Source organism: Pichia kudriavzevii, chromosome 3, assembly GCF_003054445.1.
Source record: "Pichia kudriavzevii chromosome 3, complete sequence".
Lineage (NCBI taxonomy): Eukaryota > Fungi > Ascomycota > Pichiomycetes > Pichiales > Pichiaceae > Pichia > Pichia kudriavzevii.
Window position 1 is genome coordinate 1698961 of NC_042508.1, and position 20063 is coordinate 1719023.

The 20063-nt window shown below is 39.0% G+C and overlaps 13 protein-coding genes across 13 annotated transcripts; 9 read left to right on the forward strand and 4 right to left on the reverse strand.

Annotated features, from left to right (window-relative positions):
• Positions 1–223: 223 nt before the first annotated feature.
• Positions 224–1525, forward strand: C5L36_0C07770 (uncharacterized protein; the record flags this gene model as incomplete). The annotated part of the gene is made up of 1 exon (XM_029466480.1): positions 224–1525. One exon carries the CDS (start codon positions 224–226, stop codon positions 1523–1525), a length of 1302 nt encoding a protein of 433 aa, XP_029322340.1.
• Positions 1526–1811: 286 nt separating this feature from the next.
• C5L36_0C07780 (uncharacterized protein) lies at positions 1812–2510 on the reverse strand (the record flags this gene model as incomplete). The annotated part of the gene is made up of 2 exons (XM_029466481.1): positions 1812–2211; positions 2464–2510. The coding sequence occupies 2 exons, from the start codon at positions 2508–2510 to the stop codon at positions 1812–1814; spliced, it is 447 nt and encodes a 148-aa protein (XP_029322341.1).
• A 468-nt stretch (positions 2511–2978) lies between these two features.
• Positions 2979–3824, reverse strand: C5L36_0C07790 (uncharacterized protein; the record flags this gene model as incomplete). Its single annotated transcript, XM_029466482.1, has 1 exon — positions 2979–3824. The coding sequence occupies one exon, from the start codon at positions 3822–3824 to the stop codon at positions 2979–2981; it is 846 nt and encodes a 281-aa protein (XP_029322342.1).
• Positions 3825–4710: 886 nt separating this feature from the next.
• Positions 4711–5826, forward strand: C5L36_0C07800 (uncharacterized protein; the record flags this gene model as incomplete). The annotated part of the gene is made up of 1 exon (XM_029466483.1): positions 4711–5826. The coding sequence occupies one exon, from the start codon at positions 4711–4713 to the stop codon at positions 5824–5826; it is 1116 nt and encodes a 371-aa protein (XP_029322343.1).
• Positions 5827–6011: 185 nt separating this feature from the next.
• C5L36_0C07810 (uncharacterized protein) lies at positions 6012–6647 on the forward strand (the record flags this gene model as incomplete). Its single annotated transcript, XM_029466484.1, has 1 exon — positions 6012–6647. The coding sequence occupies one exon, from the start codon at positions 6012–6014 to the stop codon at positions 6645–6647; it is 636 nt and encodes a 211-aa protein (XP_029322344.1).
• Positions 6648–6994: 347 nt separating this feature from the next.
• Positions 6995–8743, forward strand: C5L36_0C07820 (uncharacterized protein; the record flags this gene model as incomplete). Its single annotated transcript, XM_029466485.1, has 1 exon — positions 6995–8743. The coding sequence occupies one exon, from the start codon at positions 6995–6997 to the stop codon at positions 8741–8743; it is 1749 nt and encodes a 582-aa protein (XP_029322345.1).
• A 495-nt stretch (positions 8744–9238) lies between these two features.
• C5L36_0C07830 (uncharacterized protein) lies at positions 9239–10687 on the forward strand (the record flags this gene model as incomplete). The annotated part of the gene is made up of 1 exon (XM_029466486.1): positions 9239–10687. One exon carries the CDS (start codon positions 9239–9241, stop codon positions 10685–10687), a length of 1449 nt encoding a protein of 482 aa, XP_029322346.1.
• A 362-nt stretch (positions 10688–11049) lies between these two features.
• Positions 11050–12675, forward strand: C5L36_0C07840 (uncharacterized protein; the record flags this gene model as incomplete). Its single annotated transcript, XM_029466487.1, has 1 exon — positions 11050–12675. The coding sequence occupies one exon, from the start codon at positions 11050–11052 to the stop codon at positions 12673–12675; it is 1626 nt and encodes a 541-aa protein (XP_029322347.1).
• A 306-nt stretch (positions 12676–12981) lies between these two features.
• On the reverse strand, positions 12982–13992 carry C5L36_0C07850 (uncharacterized protein; the record flags this gene model as incomplete). The annotated part of the gene is made up of 1 exon (XM_029466488.1): positions 12982–13992. One exon carries the CDS (start codon positions 13990–13992, stop codon positions 12982–12984), a length of 1011 nt encoding a protein of 336 aa, XP_029322348.1.
• Positions 13993–14459: 467 nt separating this feature from the next.
• On the forward strand, positions 14460–15005 carry C5L36_0C07860 (uncharacterized protein; the record flags this gene model as incomplete). Its single annotated transcript, XM_029466489.1, has 1 exon — positions 14460–15005. The coding sequence occupies one exon, from the start codon at positions 14460–14462 to the stop codon at positions 15003–15005; it is 546 nt and encodes a 181-aa protein (XP_029322349.1).
• Positions 15006–15369: 364 nt separating this feature from the next.
• Positions 15370–17199, forward strand: C5L36_0C07870 (uncharacterized protein; the record flags this gene model as incomplete). Its single annotated transcript, XM_029466490.1, has 1 exon — positions 15370–17199. One exon carries the CDS (start codon positions 15370–15372, stop codon positions 17197–17199), a length of 1830 nt encoding a protein of 609 aa, XP_029322350.1.
• Positions 17200–17302: 103 nt separating this feature from the next.
• On the reverse strand, positions 17303–18256 carry C5L36_0C07880 (uncharacterized protein; the record flags this gene model as incomplete). Its single annotated transcript, XM_029466491.1, has 1 exon — positions 17303–18256. The coding sequence occupies one exon, from the start codon at positions 18254–18256 to the stop codon at positions 17303–17305; it is 954 nt and encodes a 317-aa protein (XP_029322351.1).
• A 175-nt stretch (positions 18257–18431) lies between these two features.
• C5L36_0C07890 (uncharacterized protein) lies at positions 18432–19811 on the forward strand (the record flags this gene model as incomplete). Its single annotated transcript, XM_029466492.1, has 1 exon — positions 18432–19811. One exon carries the CDS (start codon positions 18432–18434, stop codon positions 19809–19811), a length of 1380 nt encoding a protein of 459 aa, XP_029322352.1.
• Positions 19812–20063: the final 252 nt, after the last annotated feature.

Consider the following 20063-nt stretch of genomic DNA (forward strand, 5'->3'; position numbering starts at 1 on the left):
GCGTGTTGCCCCCCCTCTCATATGATGTTGAATACTTAACTTCCAAATTGGGTATCTTAATTGTTCAAAGAATTATCCAATTATTATATATGATACTTTTGTTCCCCTCTCTCTTAGTTCTATTCTCTTCAAGTGCTACCGCCTCCATTTGAGAGCTTGTTCATTTTGTGACTTGTTTGCTCAAAGTAGTGATTCACTCCCCTCTCTCCCACCTAAGGATATCATGTCGACTCATCATCAAAGTGTCCCATCTCCACTAAAGGTGTCATTGCCTCCATTATCGTCCATATTGAATTCTCCTAGAGAATCATCGTTCAAATATTCAATGATAAACACTCCAGTTTCAAGTACTAATGCTCATTCCTTTAATACTTCAAACACATCAATTCTAAACTATTCCTTGTCATACAATAATCCAAGAAAGTCATTTCCCCTACCTTCTATTGACCATTTGACTTCTCCAACGCTTCGCAGGTCAATGCCTATTCCATTGCCTTCGTTGAGTTCGAATCAAAACAAGTCTTTCTTACCGGTCACTCCATTGAAATTGAAACACCAACAATCAGTCCCAATATTTTTTAATCAGTCGACTCCTCTAGTCACTAAATCAAATCCATTGTTGGATAACGATACTAGTTTCACTTGTTCGACTCCTTTCAAATTAAAGGAAAAATCGAAATCGGAATCTTGTATAATATCTCCATCAATGAATACTCCTAAGAACTTAACTTTGAAATTGACAAATTCAACAACTAATTTGAAAAAAAGGAAAGCTTCAGCTGAAGACAAAGGCTTTGCCTTTATCTCTCATTCACAAGAAACCTTCTTATCGAACGAACCTGATATAGATAATGCTCGTTTGGCAAGACGTAAAAGAAGAAGAACCTCTCCAAACGAACTGGCTATTCTAAAGAATGAATTCAAATTGTGTTCAACTCCTAATAAGGAGAAGAGAATTGAGATTGCTAATCGTGTCGATATGACGGAGAAGGCTGTTCAAATTTGGTTTCAAAATAGAAGACAGGCTTTGAGGAAGAACAAGATTTTACAGTTTGAGGAGGTCCTCAATAAGGATACCAAAGGCAACATCGATGTTAAGGATAGTAACGAAGTTAAGGACAACAACAAAGTTAAGGAATCTGAGAAAAGTAAGGAAGATACAGAATTAGTGGAAGTTAAACAACATGAGGGATTCAAAGAGTTGAAGGAAACCGAAGTTAAAAACAATCTTTTCCGTGACGACAATAAGGAGAATGTAAACTCATTGCCACCAAGTGGGGTTTTTCAGTCCACACCAACTAAAAAGAAGCCTTTGAATGATATAACAAACCATCAAGAATGCCATACTTTTAAGTTTAGATCAACTGATTGTGGCTTGATCCAACATAACCCTTCTTCCTCGAGGCGACAAAAACCAACAATGAGGTTGAAGCTTAAAACAAACGGAAATACCCCAACTTCTAGTTCTGAAAAGATATACAATTCAAACTTGTTTCAAACTATTGTTGTTAATCAAAAAGAATAGACATTTTGATTATCATTTCATAACTCTTTACTAATCGATACTTTATAGATTGCTTGTATAATTTAACAAATAAACGCATGTTTAACTAAACGTTTTCAAAGTAAGAAAACCACAATAACTTACAAGCAAGAGGGGAACAAACACAAGAAAGACAAAAATAACAGAAACAAAAATAATTACAAAACAATACTGAAAACGACCGTAGTAAATTTCAACTGATTATATTTAGTTAAAAAAAGTTATATAAAGGAATTATAAGAGTTAGAGTAAAATTACAACAACACAATTAAGCGGATTTACCTCTTCTACCAGTGGTCTTGGTGTGTTGACCTCTAACTCTTAAGTGCCAAGAGTGTCTTAAACCTCTGTGAGCTCTCATTTTCTTTAATCTTTCTAAATCATCTCTCAACTTAGATTCCAAGTTGTTAGCTAAGACGTGATGGTCACCACCGTCAACAACATCCTTTTGTCTGTTTAAGAACCATGCTGGAATCTTATATTGGGTTGGGTGTTGCATAATAGTAACAATTCTTTCTAATTCTTCTTGGGTTAATTCACCTGCTCTCTTAGAAAGATCAACATCAGCCTTCTTACAGACCAAGTTAGCATATCTTCTACCAACACCTCTAATGGTGGTTAATGCGTACATGATCTTAATTCTACCATCAACGTTGGTGTTTAACAAACTATTGAAAAAGATTGGGGATTTTTATGTTAGTATTCCATTCCTTTAACTCTCGTTTATCCATGAAATATTACAGATTAATGATTATCAATTGGCATCACAGAAAACTGAACAAAACCTATTCTTGTTGCCTGTGTATCTGCTCCTTGTGGTAATTCTATGTTTAGAGGTTCTCTTATTCATTAATAAATCCTTAATCTTCGATTTTCACGATATTCAAATCTACAAATTCCTCGTAATGCATGATACATACCGTAAAATGTGTTGGAATGAACCTGATTCTTGAACAACTAAACCCATGATGTATGTCCTTGTGTGTTTGTTACAGATATAATCCAAAAAGCTTCAACAAATCTAAATTTCCAATATCTCCTATATCAAATATCTACGTTAATCATCCTAATGAAAAAAAACTCAACAAGCTGTAGCTACAGTCAGGCTAGCCCGCTCCGACCGGTCGCACCGGGCGGGCCCTGGGGAGTTTGGTAACCAAGGCGAGCGGATGGTTTTGATTTTCCCCACGAAATGGGGTCCGGCACAATTTCCCACAACCAACGCGTTTGTCTTTTATGAGAGGAGCGCGGGTTTCTATACAACTTGATCCTGCGAGTTAAATCTTTTGTAACCCTGATGACGCGCACGTGATTATGCGCTTGCTCGCCTGTATTTAGAATACAATTCTTTGACATGACGATTATGTAGGTTGTCGAATATTTACATGATTAAAGTTGGGACAGAATATAAAATACTTATATATATAATATAAATTCATAAGTTGACGAACTTTGTGTATTTAGCAGCAAAATAGTTAAATGCCTCCTTTTCGATGAAGATCTTGTGTGCCTTTAAGATGTCTCTAACTTGGACTTCATCCTTTTGTAAAACAGTCAACTTCTTACTTGGATATCTCAAGACGGATTCTCTTAAATTCGAAACCTTGAAGTAATCATTGGCAACAAACAAGAGGTTGTGTTTCTCCGCGTGGTGCTCCTTGACAAATCTTGACATTGCCAACGAATCTGTCGTTGGGATCTCCAGGTTGAAGCTATCGCTTTCCTTAATTTCATTTGCAGCCAACCCGGTTTCCTGCTGCAACCTCTCCCTGAATTGACTGTCTTCACCAATTATAAACAACTTACCTCTTCTGAATGCATCGGACAATGCCACCCTATATGCATAATGATACACCTTTGTTGGTAAATCAGTAGAAAAGTCATTTGGCGCATGTCTCGCCAGCGCATAGGCACCTCTGAATCTGATGGGCGAGTTGGCGTCACCGACTCTGGCTCTACCGGTACCCTTTTGCTTGAACAACTTATGTCTGGAAAACTTATGTTGTGATCTGCCTGGAGGATTGGACGCTCCAACTCTCTTGTTGTCCAATTCCATCACAGCCGCCAACCATAGAATATCCCTTCTCAGTGGCTGGTTCACCAAGACATTGTGTACGGGGAAAATGGAATGCGGTTCCAAGCTTGGGAATGATCTTAATGTTGCAATGCTAAATCCTGATGGCTTGATAGCGTTGGGAAAAATTTCTGTAGAGGTTGCAAGGCCTCTCACAAGCACAGAAACAGTGGAGGATATAGACGAACGGAGTGGTTTAGGAAACATGGCGGTGGGTCCGATGGTGCTATAGAATTTGAACCTCTATCAAACTCCAACACTTTGGCTTAACGTATTGTACTTTTCAGATGGATATTCATGTTACCAAATTGGACGATTCTTTTTTTTTTTTTTCGAATATTGTAGAGGGCGAGAATTTGTTTCAATCCTTCAACGTCGACGCGTCGCAAAAAAATAAATATATATAATATCCAATATGCAATTCGCGGGGAGGTAAAACAGAAAGAGAGTAGCAAAGCACAACATAACATAGCATAGTATAGCATAATACAAAAAAAAAAAATAATAATAATACACAACAAAATAGTTAACTATGAGTGAGTCAGCCAGTCTTTTTTGCTTTTGAGACAAAAACAAATGAAAAGTCACAGGGTGTCTATTTCTGTATCTGTTTCTGTATCTATTATTTTACCAAAAGGGTAATCAAGGCAAGTTAAGCAACTCTATTTCTTTCATCGTCTTAAAAGTTCCCCAAAGCGCGAAACTTTTTTTTTTTTTCAGGCTTCTCCATCTTGTATCCTCCGCTGCAGTCGACTGTATATGGCTGGAGTGATTATTGCTATATCGAGGCATTGTATATGGAAAGTGAGAATATTGAAACCATATTCTCCATAATATACTTGGAATAATCGTTAATAACAGACACGTGGGCAGACATATATCCCGGCCAGTTGGGGACTGACTTTCCGGATCTTCTCTAAATCACCACAGCAGCAACAGCAGCTACAATAGCAGCTAAGGCAGCAACAACAACAACAACAACGACAACAGCAACCGACCCTGGTTTCATGACGTACACGCATACACGTACATTCCATCGATCCAGTCTACGATATCCGTACTCCTCCTTAGTCAGTCATTGCATTTGAAGAAAATGGCAGGTAATAACATACATTCTACATTGAAAAACTCGAGGCGAAATTCAAACCAGTCCATGTCGTCATCAAGGAATACTAAACGACAGAGATCTAGTATTACAAAGACTATATCAAATGGTTCCACAGGATCCATAGCCTCTTCAAACGAGGGATGCATCTATCAGACTGTTCCAACCAATTATACGGACTGTGACAAGCGTGATCTTTTAACCATTATAGCAAGGATGTTATCCGGTATAGTTCGAACAAACGACTTTAGAACTTCTCTTGACTTGCAGTATCTCAACAACGAGAACCTGACCCGGTTCCATTCTAGATCACCCCCGGAAATTTCGATTTTCAACTATTTGTTAAGGCTGGCCCATTATTCGTCCTTGGAGAATTGTGTTTTAATAGTAACGGTTTATTATATCGATTTATTAACACAGAAGTATCCCTCCTTTGCACTCAATTCTTTAACTGTGCATCGGTTTCTGCTAACGGCAACTACTATTGCATCAAAGGCACTATGCGACTCCTTTTGCTCAAACAGCCACTATGCCAAGGTGGGTGGTGTGAACATTCTAGAATTGAATCTATTAGAAGTTGAATTTTTAAAATGTGTCAACTATAGAGTTGTTCCTCGTGATTTCAACTATGACAGTTATTGTGAACGTAAAAACTCTAGTGGAAATGTCGACATGAATCTTAAGAAGTCCCTCCAATATGGTATTTCTACAGCAGGTACAATTCTAGATCTCTATTATGAGAAGATGGTTGGATTGGTTGGTGGTGAAAGCAATGAAGATTTTGTCAAAGTGGGGAACAACGATAACGTTATATATACCTTTGTTGATGAAACTTCCCAGAGTGTGTCTTCATCTTCTAGTGAGGAATATGAGGATTTTTATGAATATGGAGACCTTGTCACTGCTTGTAATGGAGATAACAATCTCAATACCAATGTCAATCCCAATATTAATGCTACTCCTCAATCGGAGAGTTACCATCCCGCCGCAAACTGTGCTACCGCGCCCTCGCTACCACAAAATCCTCCATCTCATCGTCGGAGTCTCCCGCTATTGCACAAGTTCTCCCCATCAACCTCTCCAGCCATTTTCCCCTCAGTGTGAAAGATGCGCTATCCCGAATTTGTCACTTTGCTATGTGCGAGAACAGGAGTTGCTACCACGTATATAAACCAGCTACACTTCCACAGCCGTTGTAGATGAGGAGTAGTGTTTTCCCCAATATGAAACACACGGTAGCATAGCATATCCTATTCTACTGTACTCTACTATCCATCGAAAGGCGTAAAATGACTTACTTGACGCTTAAGGAAATTACAGATTGCTTACAAGCTTTAGGGTACACGAGGGTCTCGGAACTATTGAATACCACAAACCCCAATCTCTATATTGGGCCATCGAATTTGCTCACAGAAAACAAGATTGAATTTGCCCAAATTTACACAAAGCCCATCTACACTGCCAAAGACCTCTCTGTGGTGTATCCGGATCATCACTCCTGGTCAAGGAACTCCTCGCTGAAGTTCATCGAGAACGACTGCTGCACCGACGCAGCCAAAGACTGCACCACCATGCCCCTCTCGAACCACATGGTCGCCGTTTTCCAGCTCGGTAGAAACTTGACCAGCCATGTCGGCATCGTACACGGCGGTGCAAGTGCGTCCATTATAGACGAGTACTTTGTCAAGGTCGTGCTCCCTCTCACGGCAAATGGGTTTGCCGTCACTGCCAACCTCAGCATAAAATACCTTAGGCCAATCAAGTTCCAGGTACACGAACGGATCGTCGATGTCATACTGGAATGTTTTGTCACCAACGTAGTCGACAGCCGGAAATTTACCGTTGTGGGGGCCCTCATGGACAAGCAGGGGAACAAGTATTGCACTGCCGAACTTCTGGTGGTTGTTCCTCAGAAACCCCTATAAACTACTCCTATAAACTACCCCTATAAACTACCCCTAATACTCTACTCTGATATTGTTTCATATACATATCTATCAATATATATATATATGTATATTTTAAAACACCTTCACCAATTGGAGCAACATGTAATTTCCACTGATGCAATTGTTTCTTCCTATTTGTTTCTTTTGTTTCCCACCTTTTCTATAATGTACGAGATGTATTTCTTTTTATCGTATATCTCAATTAAGAACAGTTGATTTTTTTTTATTTTTTTGGTTTTTCTTGCGTTTTACTTTTGAACTCATTATTAACTCTACTATCCATGACATGTTGATCAAAGGTCAGCTGAAAATCCAATGAACCAATGCTCAAACGTACACTACCTAGGAATTGCACACCGCTTACAGTACTGCGAAGTTCCCTGTTGGTACCCTTGAGGAAACTGCCCAAGTACACACAAATTCGAAGGGTGTACGATCTTATACATCGGCCCACTGTATTCTCTAGTCCACCTTGTCGTCGTCTCTATCCAACAGGACACCATATTCGGCAGTTCTCCTTCCGCCCTAGTAAGATCGTACTCAGATGCATGAACAAAGTAGAGTCGCTGTGGCTCCGTGTCAAATGGATCTTAATTCGGTCCAAAAGACCCTTGAATATGGAAGATATCAGTGCATTTATATCTTGGTTGTTGACTGGTAATGTGTTGTTGTTCCTAATTGGAACAACGACGTTTTTCAGTCTCGTTGTGATAACCACAAACAGCTTGGCAGATAGAGATGTCATTGCCGAATGGTTAGGGAAGATCATAACAAACAATTCACCGTTGAATGTTACATTTGAGAATGCCATTGTGCCCAATTGGAATAGTGGTATAATTCAATTGAAGAACGCAAACATTAGTCGAAGACCCAAAGTTATCAAAGTCATTGAAAAAATTGAAAAAAGTCTGGATGGGAAAATTATTGGTAGATCAATTGAGGAGATTTACGATGATGGTAATTATACGCAGTTTGACATAACTGTTGATGAAATCAATGTGAGTTTGAGTTTCTGGAGATGGATTAGTGGCAAGGGGTTTGTTGACACCATTTCAATTAAGGGGATACGTGGAGTTGTTGATAGAACCCATGTTGTTTGGAAAGAAGACGACGATCCAAGAAACTATAAAAATGTTTATAAACCAGGGGACTGGGAATTTGATAAATATCTATGTGAGGATGTGCTGGTGACCATCTATCATCCAAATGGGTTTAGACCATGTCAGTTGTCCATATATAACGCAGATCTGGATATCTTTAGGAAAAACTGGCTAATTTTGGATACCCTAACTTGTAACCACATGAGTGGTTGTTACGATGGTTCGTTATTTACAATCAATAAAATATCAACGTTTGATAGTTTTAAGGAGGAGAACAACTTGGAGGAGCTAGTCAACAAACGGCTAGGAAGGGAACAATTTGCTAAATTCCCCATTGATTCCAAAAATATCAAGAAAATAGTCAGAATGAGAATGGACAATTTAAAAATAGAACATTTGAATGGTGGTATGTCAGGACCTGTTGGATGGATCAATAAAGGTACGGTGGATATATTGGCGGACTTTATGGTTTTAGAGGAGAATATTACGCTAGATATGTTGATCGACCAAGGATTGAGCAATTTCAGTAACCAGTTCTTCTTCAACAAAAAGAAAAGGGAGAAACAGCTGGAGAAGGAAAGCAACAAAAATGAGAGAAAGGACAACAACCTATTCATTTGTGATTTCTACTTGAGACTCAAAAATCCAAAGGCACAGGTGCCCCTATTTACAAATGATCTATCGTACATTAGTAGTGCGGCAATACGACCCATTGTTGGTTATATCAACAACAACAAGACATTTATCCCCATCAGAGGCAGGGTTTACAAGGATCTTGCCGATTTTGATGGGGCATGGACCTTCTATGATTCCACATTGATGGATGACCTATCAGAGGCAGTTTACAGAGGATTTGCCGAATATGTTGCTGATGAAGACATGAGAAACGAGAGACTCCGTAAGGTTGGCTTCTGGTCGCTACAGTTTGTACTCCAATTCATACTCTGGAGTGTGACCACAATCAACGGTTAGTTCTAGTTAATTCTAAAACAGTAACAGTGTTTGTATAATCATACTTTTCTTCTATCTTCCCCCTTTAACTAACCTGCATATGTATATTGGTTTATCCCCACCGTAGGTACTGGAGACAATTTTTCTCTGCGTATGTTAATACTTTTCGAAGATCCGAGACCCTAATTGTCTGCACCGGAAAAGTTGGAAATTTTTTTCCTTATTGCCCAAAAAGTTCACGCCACTTTCTTCATATTGACTCCATGTAGTCACACACTGTGATGGAACCGTTTGAAAGTTTACTGGCCGTCTCGAATATAAGTGACAATCATATCGAAAATATGTCTTTCTATTGAACGCAGCGTTTGATAATTCATACTGGGGAAAGGGATATCTATTATCTGGTCTTGTCGGTGTTGGTATTATAAATACTATTTTCCATTATCTAGGTTCCAGGAAAGTAAAAATAGAAACTCAGTCTGAGCCTAAAACTAAAACTGAAATTTAGGTTTGAAGATGGCTAATTCCAATGAACCCAATTTTGCTCAAAGTCAACCATCTCCTTCCAGTAATAACATTGAGAGTGAAACACCTAGAAACTTCATGGTACAACAGCAGAGCCCGCCAATCACCCAACCGGTACCGCAACAATCACAAATCCAACAATTGAACAGGCAATCTTCTAGTATATCATCTTATCCGTCAAACTATTCTAACTTCCAATATGATCAATATTCAACTACATATTCGCTCCCCGTATACACATACCCTCCTGAACAGTATCAAAACCAGTTGTACACTCCATATCAAGCTATGAATTTGGCCCAACCTTCGGTTTACTCGCAATATACAACACCGCAACAATCTCTACAACGCCAACAGTCACAGCAATCGTTGCCATTGCCTCCTAGAGCACGAACAACAGAGGAGAACGTTGTTGGTAAGACAAGTGATAACAAAGACAAGACATATTCCTTCTCTCATGCCTATCTTGTACAACCACAGGCCAAGTCTATGGGGCCGTCTTACCCGCCTCAAATACCCGCATATGGCCAGTTTTCAGATCCGAAACCAACAAACAGCGAAGCTAGAAAACCTACAATGTCACATGTTGCGTCATCTAACCATATCAACAAATCAGTTTCGCTAATCGATAAAGGCAATAATAGGCATATCAAACTAGATTATAGTAAAATTGATAGATTGACGTATGAGCTATCACAGAATATGCTATTGCCACCATTTAAAAGTATTAAACCAAATAAAGAGTCATTGAGGGAGCAAAAACCGAAAAGATCCAAAAGAAAATCCAAGTTTAGTAAAGAACAGGATGAAATTATATTACGTTTGAAGAAAGAGAATAAAAATTGGGTTGAAATAGCAGAAGCCGCCAAAGTTGACAGTTACTTAGCCGCTAGGAATAGATATCAAGTTCTAATTGGCCAGCAGGGTGGTAGTGCTAGTGACTGTGGGCCTGATGATGTTCTAACGTTGAAAACATTACTTGATGATGGTGAAATTGAGAAAATGAAGTACTTGACTAAGGAGTTCAGAAAATGTACTGGTAAGTCTTGTGACTACAGGCAAGTTAGAGAATTAATCAGGTATTTGTTCTGGAAGGAAGCTGGGCAGTTTGACGTTGGTGTCAACTACTTAGAAGAGCTACAACAGAAGCGATCTGCGAGACATGAAGAGTTTGGAGAAACCGACGCAGAGTATGACAGTGATGAGGACGACCACGATGATGGTGATGATGGTGATGATGATGATGATGATGATGATGATGACAGAGATGATGGTTGTGATATTGGAGGACCAAATGTCACAAATGAGGAAGCAATTTGTAATTCGCACGTTGGTTCGGTTGGCGATTCAAATGGCTCTGCAAATGACGATACTCTAGGTGAAATTGGCAAAGATTCAAGTCTCAGTAACAACGAAGTCAGAGAGTCTCCTCGAATATAGTCTCTTGATGGTGTACTTTATATTTGAAACGGCTGTATGGTATTACCTGTGCTTTCTACAGATATATTTGCATATATAGATATATAATATATACCGTATCTATTCAAATGCGGGATACAATAATAGAGTAATTCTCTCGAAATTTACGGTGTGTCTATTGTCTACCCCAGATTTCCTCGCTCTGAAAACGGCAAAATAATAACAATCGGACATGGGAAGGTAAAAAAAAAAGCGGTGATGTTCGGATATTCAGTGGCCAATCTGCTGATGGATGCAGCGTTAAATGGAAACGTAAAAAAGGATGAAGATGCTCTACCAGCTTATTAGTACTCTCCAAGGAGGACTACTGTGTATCGACAAACATGGTGTTTGCATACGTAACGTTACTCTTGAATTCAGGGTATCTTCCAGGAACACTCACATTGGCTAAGTCTTTGCAAGATACAAAGAGTGAGATCCCATTGGTACTACTTTTTTCGAAAAATAACATCAACACGAGTGTCTTTGAGCTCATTGTTAATTGCGGCTTCTTTCACAGGTTAATAAATGTTGATGAATATTTAATCAAGTCAAACAATGAATTCCAACTAGTGGATTTGTTAAAAAGAAAGGACTTGATGTACACTCTAACTAAATTGAATATATGGAGATTGGTTGATTATGATAAGGTTGTGTACTTGGATTCGGATATTCTAGTACAACAAAACATAGACAATTTATTTGATTATGTTCCTGAGATGTCAGAATACCAGATACTAGCTGCGTCGGATTCGGGTTGGCCAGATATTTTTAATTCGGGATTGTTTGTTATTAAACCTAGTGTTGATGTTTTCAATCAGTTGATGCAATTCTATAAATCTCATGACTCTTTTGACGGTGCTGATCAAGGCCTGTTGAATGAATTTTTTAATTTACAAAGTGATAAAACTGCTGGACTGTGGTGCAGATTGCCCTTCACTTATAATTGCACTCTCAATTCAAACTACGAATATCTACCGGCAATGATCAGATTCAAGGACGACATAAAGGTCTTTCATTTTATAGGTATGAACAAACCATGGAAAAATCACAACCTCTGTTTTGATCCTGTATACGCTAGAATATTCAATAATGAAACAACCAATTTGTATCAATTATGGTGGGACAAGTTTAACAGTATTAATTTAGATAATGTAGATAATGTTGAGATTTTAGAAATTGCTGGCCAATTGCAGACTCGGTTAGACATTGATACATTGACAATTTCAACACCTACTTCTGACGAACCAACGCAAACTGCTGATGAACCTGTCAATCACCACTTTGAGGAAAAGGCTGTTAATCATCGTCATAATGAGATTAATAATCCATTTTTGTCGCCTCAAACTGAACAAATCGAAAACTTACACTTCCCAACTTTCTACTACAAAAAGCCATCTACTGAGCCTATCAAAGATGAGAGTGGTAAAGGTGAAGCTTGGAAGATGTGTGAAAGTAAGGTTGAATGGTCTGACGAGAAGGGAAACGATCCTGAAGACGGGAGGACGACGGTTTTGGAGAGCCCAGCCACTTTGGTTCAAGAGGAGCCACTATCGCAAGTTGATAGGTATATTCAATCTCACCCTATTTTCCCTTGGGAGGAAAAGCATTTTCCAGTGACTAGAACATTTAGCAGTGCTACAAAATTTGAACCGCCAAAATATAATATTTCTATTGCTGAGGATAACAGTGATCCATCCGAAGAAGAAGAATATGACGAGTGTATTGATGGTAGACTGCTTGGTTTTGATAATGGAGATAGGTTTGAAGAGTATATCAATAAAGTCAACTTAAAGACAATAGAGAAAGTGCAGGAGTCTGAGAAAGAGCTTGAGATTGAAAACGAGATGGAAAATGAAATTGAAGAAGTTGTAGATGTGAATGAGGAGGGCTTGGAGCTAAGTAAGGAAGATGCCAGAGTTATTGAAGATCTAGAAAACGAAGAAAACAACATTATCGGCCAAACGTAACGGTATAATATACATATACAAAACATGCAAATGTGAAATTTCTGCTAACATTTTTTTATGTTATTTAGATACCACCTGAAGGCCATGTAGATGTTTGCGTTATACACCCATTCCCTTATACTGTGTGTGTATGTATCCATGTATAGATGTATGTGCGTGTGAATATGTGTATTGTGGATTTTTATTTTGTTTATTTGTCTTTTTCTAGTTTTATTAGCAAACATTATAAAGAGGAAAAGTATATAATGAAGTTTGGATATATAAAGAGGGTTAGTGACTTTCTTCTCCCATGTATTTCAAGTGGATTCAACTCTGAACCTGTGGCATTCTAGAATTTCTAGCGCTAACGTTTTCCCTTAAGAAGGTTAGTTCTCTAGTTCTGAAAGATTCATAGTGCATCAAGTTGGTGGTCTCGATCAAGTCAAACAAATGGGTTCTAGTCAGAAAGTCCCTCAAGTAAATAAATTCACATTGGGTGACGTCTTCCACGTTAATGATACCCCATTTAGTTCTTCTTCCTCTAATTGATTCGCCGTTGGGTGTAGTGATGATACTCTCGGATCCAATAACTGCAAAGGGCAGCAAAGATCTGATATCCCTATTAAATTGGATCTCCTCTTCAGAGAGCTCGTCATCAAAACTAGTTTCATAGGGATACATCTTCAAATTATAGTGAGTAAACTGTTCTTGTAAAATGGCTTTCAATTTTGATCTTTCATCTAAAGTCAGAGTGTCTGCCTTGGCGATAATTGGTACAACGTTGGCGACTTCAGTTAGTCTCTTTAAAACTTGAATATCTAATGCCTTTAAACCATAGCCATTTGGTTGGATAAAGTACAAAACACAGTGAACTCTTGTATCTTTAATGAATTTTTCTCTAGAGGCATTCAACTCTCTCCGAAGATATTGATTTTGCTGGTCCTTGATGTATTTAAGAATAGGCTCCCATGACTTGTCATTGTTGAGCTGATCGCCAAAACCAGGGGTATCGATGACGTTCAAATTCAACCTAACATTATTCTCAAGTAAGGTATGGTTAGTGATTTTGATTTCAGTGGTTCTGTCAATTGGTTCGTTTATTGTGTCTCTACCATTAGAGTCAACAAGATGTGAGCTGAATAGTGTATTAACCAACGTGGACTTACCCATGCCAGAATAACCAACTAACATAACATTGAAAGTAAAGCCTCTCTTAACCAATCTATTTTCAATTTGGGTGGTGATGGTATCAAAACCAACGTAATTGGAAGGATGTGATACAGAACCATTAGTTCCCGACACGTCTGTGCTCTGTGCTCTTATAACCGAATCTGCCATGGTCCTTTCTGCTATATGTTCAAATGGATGTTCCAATCAACCAAATCAAACACACCTTTCCTATTACCTGGTGTAAATATATACACAATAAACATTCCCTAAAACATCCATATTTCGAGAAGGGAGACACGCGTGTCCGAATAGGGAAAGAGGCAACTTTTTTCCAATATGGTTTTTTTTTTCCCCCTTTTTTTTCTTTTGATTTCTAGTTCAGCATAACCGTCATGTTACATGTACAGTTCCCAAGACGTTTATGTTTCCTGCCGCATCGGGATATTTCGCATTTCCGCTATTTTGTTCCTAATTGGGCAGTTTCGCATATTGTTTTTTCCCCCCTGTGTTCCCGCATTTTTCGTTCAACATGGAAATATCAACATGGCAGAATCTACCATACAGGTTGGGGCAGTTTGCTGGTTCTTTGAGCAGAGTTGAAAAGTGTACTTGTACTATAAGTGACCGAGATAATAATGGCGTTTGTACTCAGATCTGCAGGTTTGGCTGCTCTTGGAGAGTCGCTTCTTCCAAGAGTCGGGATCCCTTCCATTAAAATCGGTCTTACTATCCCTGCATTGCTTCAACCACAGGGTGAAACGAAAAAGTCATTGGAGGAGCACCTCTGCGATCACGAACAGCACGCTCAAGCACCGGCAAACGGTATTGAAATCGATGCGGGCATTTTGAAGGCAGCACCAAAGAAGAAGGTGTCTCATCAGAAGAGAAGACAGAGATTATATGGACCAGGTGACAAACAAATCAAGTTGAAGGATAACTTGAATAGATGTCCTGCGTGTGGACACTATAAGAGGTCCCATTTCCTGTGTATGAACTGTGTTTTGCAAATTAGAAACTACTGGAAGGCCAGAGACGCACCAGCTCCAAGAGAAGCAGAAGAATTTGCGAACCCATTAGATGAAAAGGTGCTATACCCTGGTAAGACTGAAAGAGATTATGAGAGAAAGCTGCAATCTAAAGATTGGATTCCAAAGAGGCCAAAGACTCTCCCTGTAGAATAGGCATCGGTTTATGAAAACCAAATTTACTCTTGTTTAAATGCATTCAGTCACCTCCCCTATCCATGTACATATATTTTATATACGGTTGTCTATAGGTAGCACTTACTCTGTACCATAATCATGTCCAGAGGACGGTACACTAAATATCAACTTTAGTAGTGTTTCCCTAGCCCAATAAGATTAACATGTTGGTTTATTTCTTGATTTTTTTTTCTCTCCTTACTGTCAAAATTTTTCATGACAAGACAAATCGAACCATAATAAGCCTCCAAATCATTTTACTACGATACCTTGGTTCTACGAGACGTTTTTACCTGATACTGTCGATTACACTTATTTGTGCCTTGGTTCTATATACAGAAAAATGACTGTTGAGTCGGTAAGCAGTCAGACTTTGGAGCCATGTAGGAAAAGACACAAAGGAGAAAATCAAACCAAGTCTGGAAAATCAATTCTAGCTAAATCGAGAACAACTAAAACACTGCAGCAACAATTTACGAGACACCCACTCAATGTAAAGCCGTCGAGTAATGTCTTGTTTGCAAGAGATGATGAGCTATTGAAAATTGGGAGATCAGCTGGAACATTGTTCAAGAAATTACCGGACGATGTGATTATAGGTATCTTGGGCCTATTAGATAAGAGAGGGTTATGCAATGCATCTTTAGTTTCTAAATTTTGGTACGCATATTCCACTTTTGATGAGCTGTGGAGAAACTTATATACCACAAAGACTGAAGAGGAAAGAGAAGCTAGTGGTTTGACATTTAAAGAGTGGAAAGGATCATGGAGAAGCTCAATCTTGAAAATCGATGTCAAAGAACAAATCCCCATTGATTGTGGTGGTTTGGTATACTCAGATGCCTTGTTCACCCCATATGCCAACTCGTGCATTGATTATCAAGAGGTATTTAGGGATATTATCAAGGAACAAGAAAACTTAAGAGATATCGACGGTTACTGGGATGCTAATGTTTTAACCAATCCAAGCAAGTTCCCGTATAGAGGTAGAATCCCAAGGATAGAGGAAAGTACCTTCACGTATGAGATGTTTGAAAGAAATAAATGGGACCAACATCCTTTTATTTTAGGGTCAAATGATCCTATCAAGTCAAAGAATCGCTGGCCGGGATGGACCATCAAATACTTGTTGGAACAGTTCCCGAATGTCAAGTTTAGACAAGAATCAGTTTTATGGGAGCTATCCCTATACGAATCATATGCTTTGGCAAATAGGGATGAAAACCCGCTATATTTATTTGATTGTAGGTCAGAAGCAATGAAAGTTCTTTTGCCAACTGGATATTTCCCACACCCTCCAATATATGCAACCAAGGATTTATTCAAGGTTTTCCAAGAATGTCGGCCTGATCATTCCTGGTTGATCACGGGCCCACAGCGATCAGGCTCTACATTCCATAAGGATCCGAATTCAACAGATGCGTGGAACACCGTCTTACAGGGTTCGAAACTGTGGGTATTATTACCGCCAGGAATGAAACCGCCAGGAGTCTTTGTAAGTGATGATGAAAGTGAGGTAATTTCCCCTACTGGTTTGGCAGAATGGGTCAAAAGTGGGTTTTGGAATGATAGCATACAGATCAGTGATGAAGCAACGTTAGACACAAATGATAATTTTGGATCTGGAGGGTTCAGAACATGCGTTGTTGGTATTACATTTGCAAATGAATGCATGTATGTTCCTTCTGGATGGTGGCATACTGTTATCAACTTGGAAGACTCCGTTGCGTTTACAGCAAACTTTGTTCCTCCGTGTAAGATCTCTAATGTCTTACAATTCATGAAGTTTAAACCTGACCAAGTCAGTGGATTTAGGCATGATTTACTACAAAAGAAACTGAGTGAATTTATCAACGGATATACCGGTAATATTGACGAAAACATCGAAACCATTAAGAAATATCTACAGAGGGAAGACCTAAGAAACAACGATGAAGACGTTGGGGAACTCAATGGAGCTTGCCAAATGCCTGTTTTTGAGACTTTTGTTGAGTTTTTAAAAGCTTCTGGTTATGAAGATTTGGTGAGAGAAAGCCTTGCTCATTTGAAGAAGAAAAGTGATGATGAAGAAGAAGATCTGAAGGTGAGATCCCGAGCATGGGAAACGTTGACCGAAGAGGGAAGAAAAAAAAATAACAATGGGTTTAGTTTTGGATTTGATATAGATGAATGAGATTTTGTTGTATCTAAAACATGACATTCTAGGATCTTATATGTTTTTACAGCTCTATATAATTGCATCATTAGTAAAATAATTGTTCGACATCAAGGCATGCTCACAACTTCAGTTTCTCCCCATTGGAGATTGATGTGCTCACAAACTCATACACACCAAGGAAGATTGCCCCACCAGCACTGATCCACATAGTTCTTGGGCCAATGCCGCTAAACAAAACTCTGTATCCTTCTTCAGAGACGATGTTTCTTGCCAATTTGAAAACACCAATTCTTTCCTTGCTTAGCATCAATCTGGTCTTCAGGACATCCAATGGTGTAGTTGATGCTGCAGCAATACCCCCTGCAATTGAACCGCACAATGCACCTTGCAACGGAGAAACCCTCTCAACTCCTTGATACTGTGCCCAAATCGACTTCATGTGTTCATACAGCGGGAATTGAATCACGGTAAACGGTATTTCACGCATGATTGTTGTCCCCCAGCCCCTATATAAACCTTGAAACACACCTTCACCTGATTGGTTAGTAATGATGTATTTGAAAGATTCTAAGGAAGAGTTAAACTGTAGAGACTGAGTACGTTGTTTAATAACTTCTGCCGGTACCCGAACTAGGCATGCTGCTATTTCACCTAAGGAGGCTGCAATCATATGGGACAAATGAGTTGAAGTACCTTTTTCCAAATTGGGAAGATACAAGGGTAATTCATTCTTTAGAAAAGATTTACTAGTATCATAAGTAATAAAAAACAGCGATGCAGAAGGCGCAGAAGCAATTACTGCACTTCCTAGACCTTTATAAAGACCTCTGAACCCTCCATTGTGAAAGAACCCACCCTTGGCTTGAAGTCGTGTCTTGAGAGTGTCGATGGGGAAAAAAGCCAAATCTGTGGCTGTACCTGCTGCTCCCCCGCTGATCAACGATGTCACAAAAGCACTCTGTATGTCCGTTTTCTCCATTGCGGTAATGATTGATGGTCTCCAAAAGGGATTTACTTTGACTCTACAACTTAATATTCGCAAAGTCTTGAAGATTTCAACGTGTATTTTCATGTCAACTCTAACACCGAAAAGGCAAAATCCGAGCCGAATTCGCTAAACCGGGGAGATATTTTTTTGGAAAGGAAGCTGCCATTGAAAAAGATGACTCCTTGTGTGGATATGATGATTAATCAAACTTTTTGTTTTATCTTTTGTAGGGAGATAAGCAATTTGGATATAGACAGCCATGACGTTTGCCCTACAATTTAGAAATTCCATAGTCCAGCGTCCTGGATTCTTGAGGGCCCTACGCCAGCTCTCAACGTCAAAGCAAAGTTTGAATCAGGTTGGCAACGCAAAACCTCCAGCTGGTTCGAAAGTTTCATTGGCTAATTCTAAATTAGGATCCTCTGAATATGGTTCACGTCCAATATATTTGGATATGCAGGCTACCACGCCGGTTGACCCAAGGGTTTTGGATAAAATGCTAGAGTTTTATACGGGTTATTATGGTAATCCGCATTCGGCAACACATGCTTACGGTTGGGAGAGTGAAAGTGCAGTTGAGAAGGCGAGAGCTTATGTTGCCGAAGTTATTGGTGCTGATCCAAAGGAAATTATATTCACCTCAGGAGCAACTGAGTCTAACAATGCGGCCTTAAAGGGTGTTGCTAGATTTTATTCCAAGACTAAGAAACATATAATCACAACCCAAACAGAACACAAATGTGTTTTGGATACCTGTCGGCATTTACAAGATGATGGATTTGAAGTTACGTACTTGAAGGTCAATGAAGACGGTTTGATCGATCTAGAGGAGTTAGAGAAGGCTATCCGTAAAGATACTGCTATTGTTTCAATTATGGGTGTCAATAATGAAATCGGTGTTATCCAACCACTAGAAGAAATTGGCCGTATTTGTCGTTCGCACAAAGTTTTCTTCCATTCTGACTGTGCACAAGCCTATGGTAAGATTCCAATTGATGTCAATAAAATGAACATTGATTTGATGTCGATTTCATCCCACAAAATCTATGGACCAATGGGTATTGGTGCCTTATATGTGAGAAGAAGGCCAAGAGTTAGATTAGATCCAATCATCAATGGAGGTGGTCAAGAGAGAGGATTGAGGTCAGGTACTCTTGCACCACCATTGGTAGCAGGATTTGGAGAAGCTTCGAGGTTGATGATGAAGGAATATGACAGCGATCACGCACATATTTCCAAATTATCGAAGAAGCTGATTGACAATCTATTAGCTATTGAGCACACACAACTAAATGGCTCAAAGGACCATAGATATGCAGGTTGTGTTAATGTTTCGTTTGCTTATGTTGAAGGTGAATCATTACTTATGGCTTTGAAAGATATTGCCTTGAGTTCTGGATCTGCGTGTACATCTGCAAGTTTGGAGCCTTCTTATGTCTTGCACGCACTTGGTGCAGATGATGCATTAGCACATTCGAGTATTAGGTTTGGTATTGGTAGATTTACAACCGAAGCTGAGATTGACTATGTTTCACAAGCAATGAAGGAAAGGGTTGGATTCCTAAGAGAAATGAGTCCTTTGTGGGAGATGGTTAAAGAAGGTATTGACTTAAATTCCATTGAATGGGCAGGACACTAGTGTGTATAAACACGGGTGAAGTCCATTATATCGATATATATACATATATATACACTTCCTGTATAGTTGTTTAACGGCATTATTTTTTAGTTTTTCGTTTTGTTTGCTATGTTTGTTTATCACGAGTCACTAGGGCAACAAGATAAGGCAATATTAGGTAGAGATACATATGAGAGAGGGTGTTATAATGCTAACAGAGAAACAGACAGTAAATGGTGTGAAAAAAAAATTAAACTGAAGTATGGCAGAAAG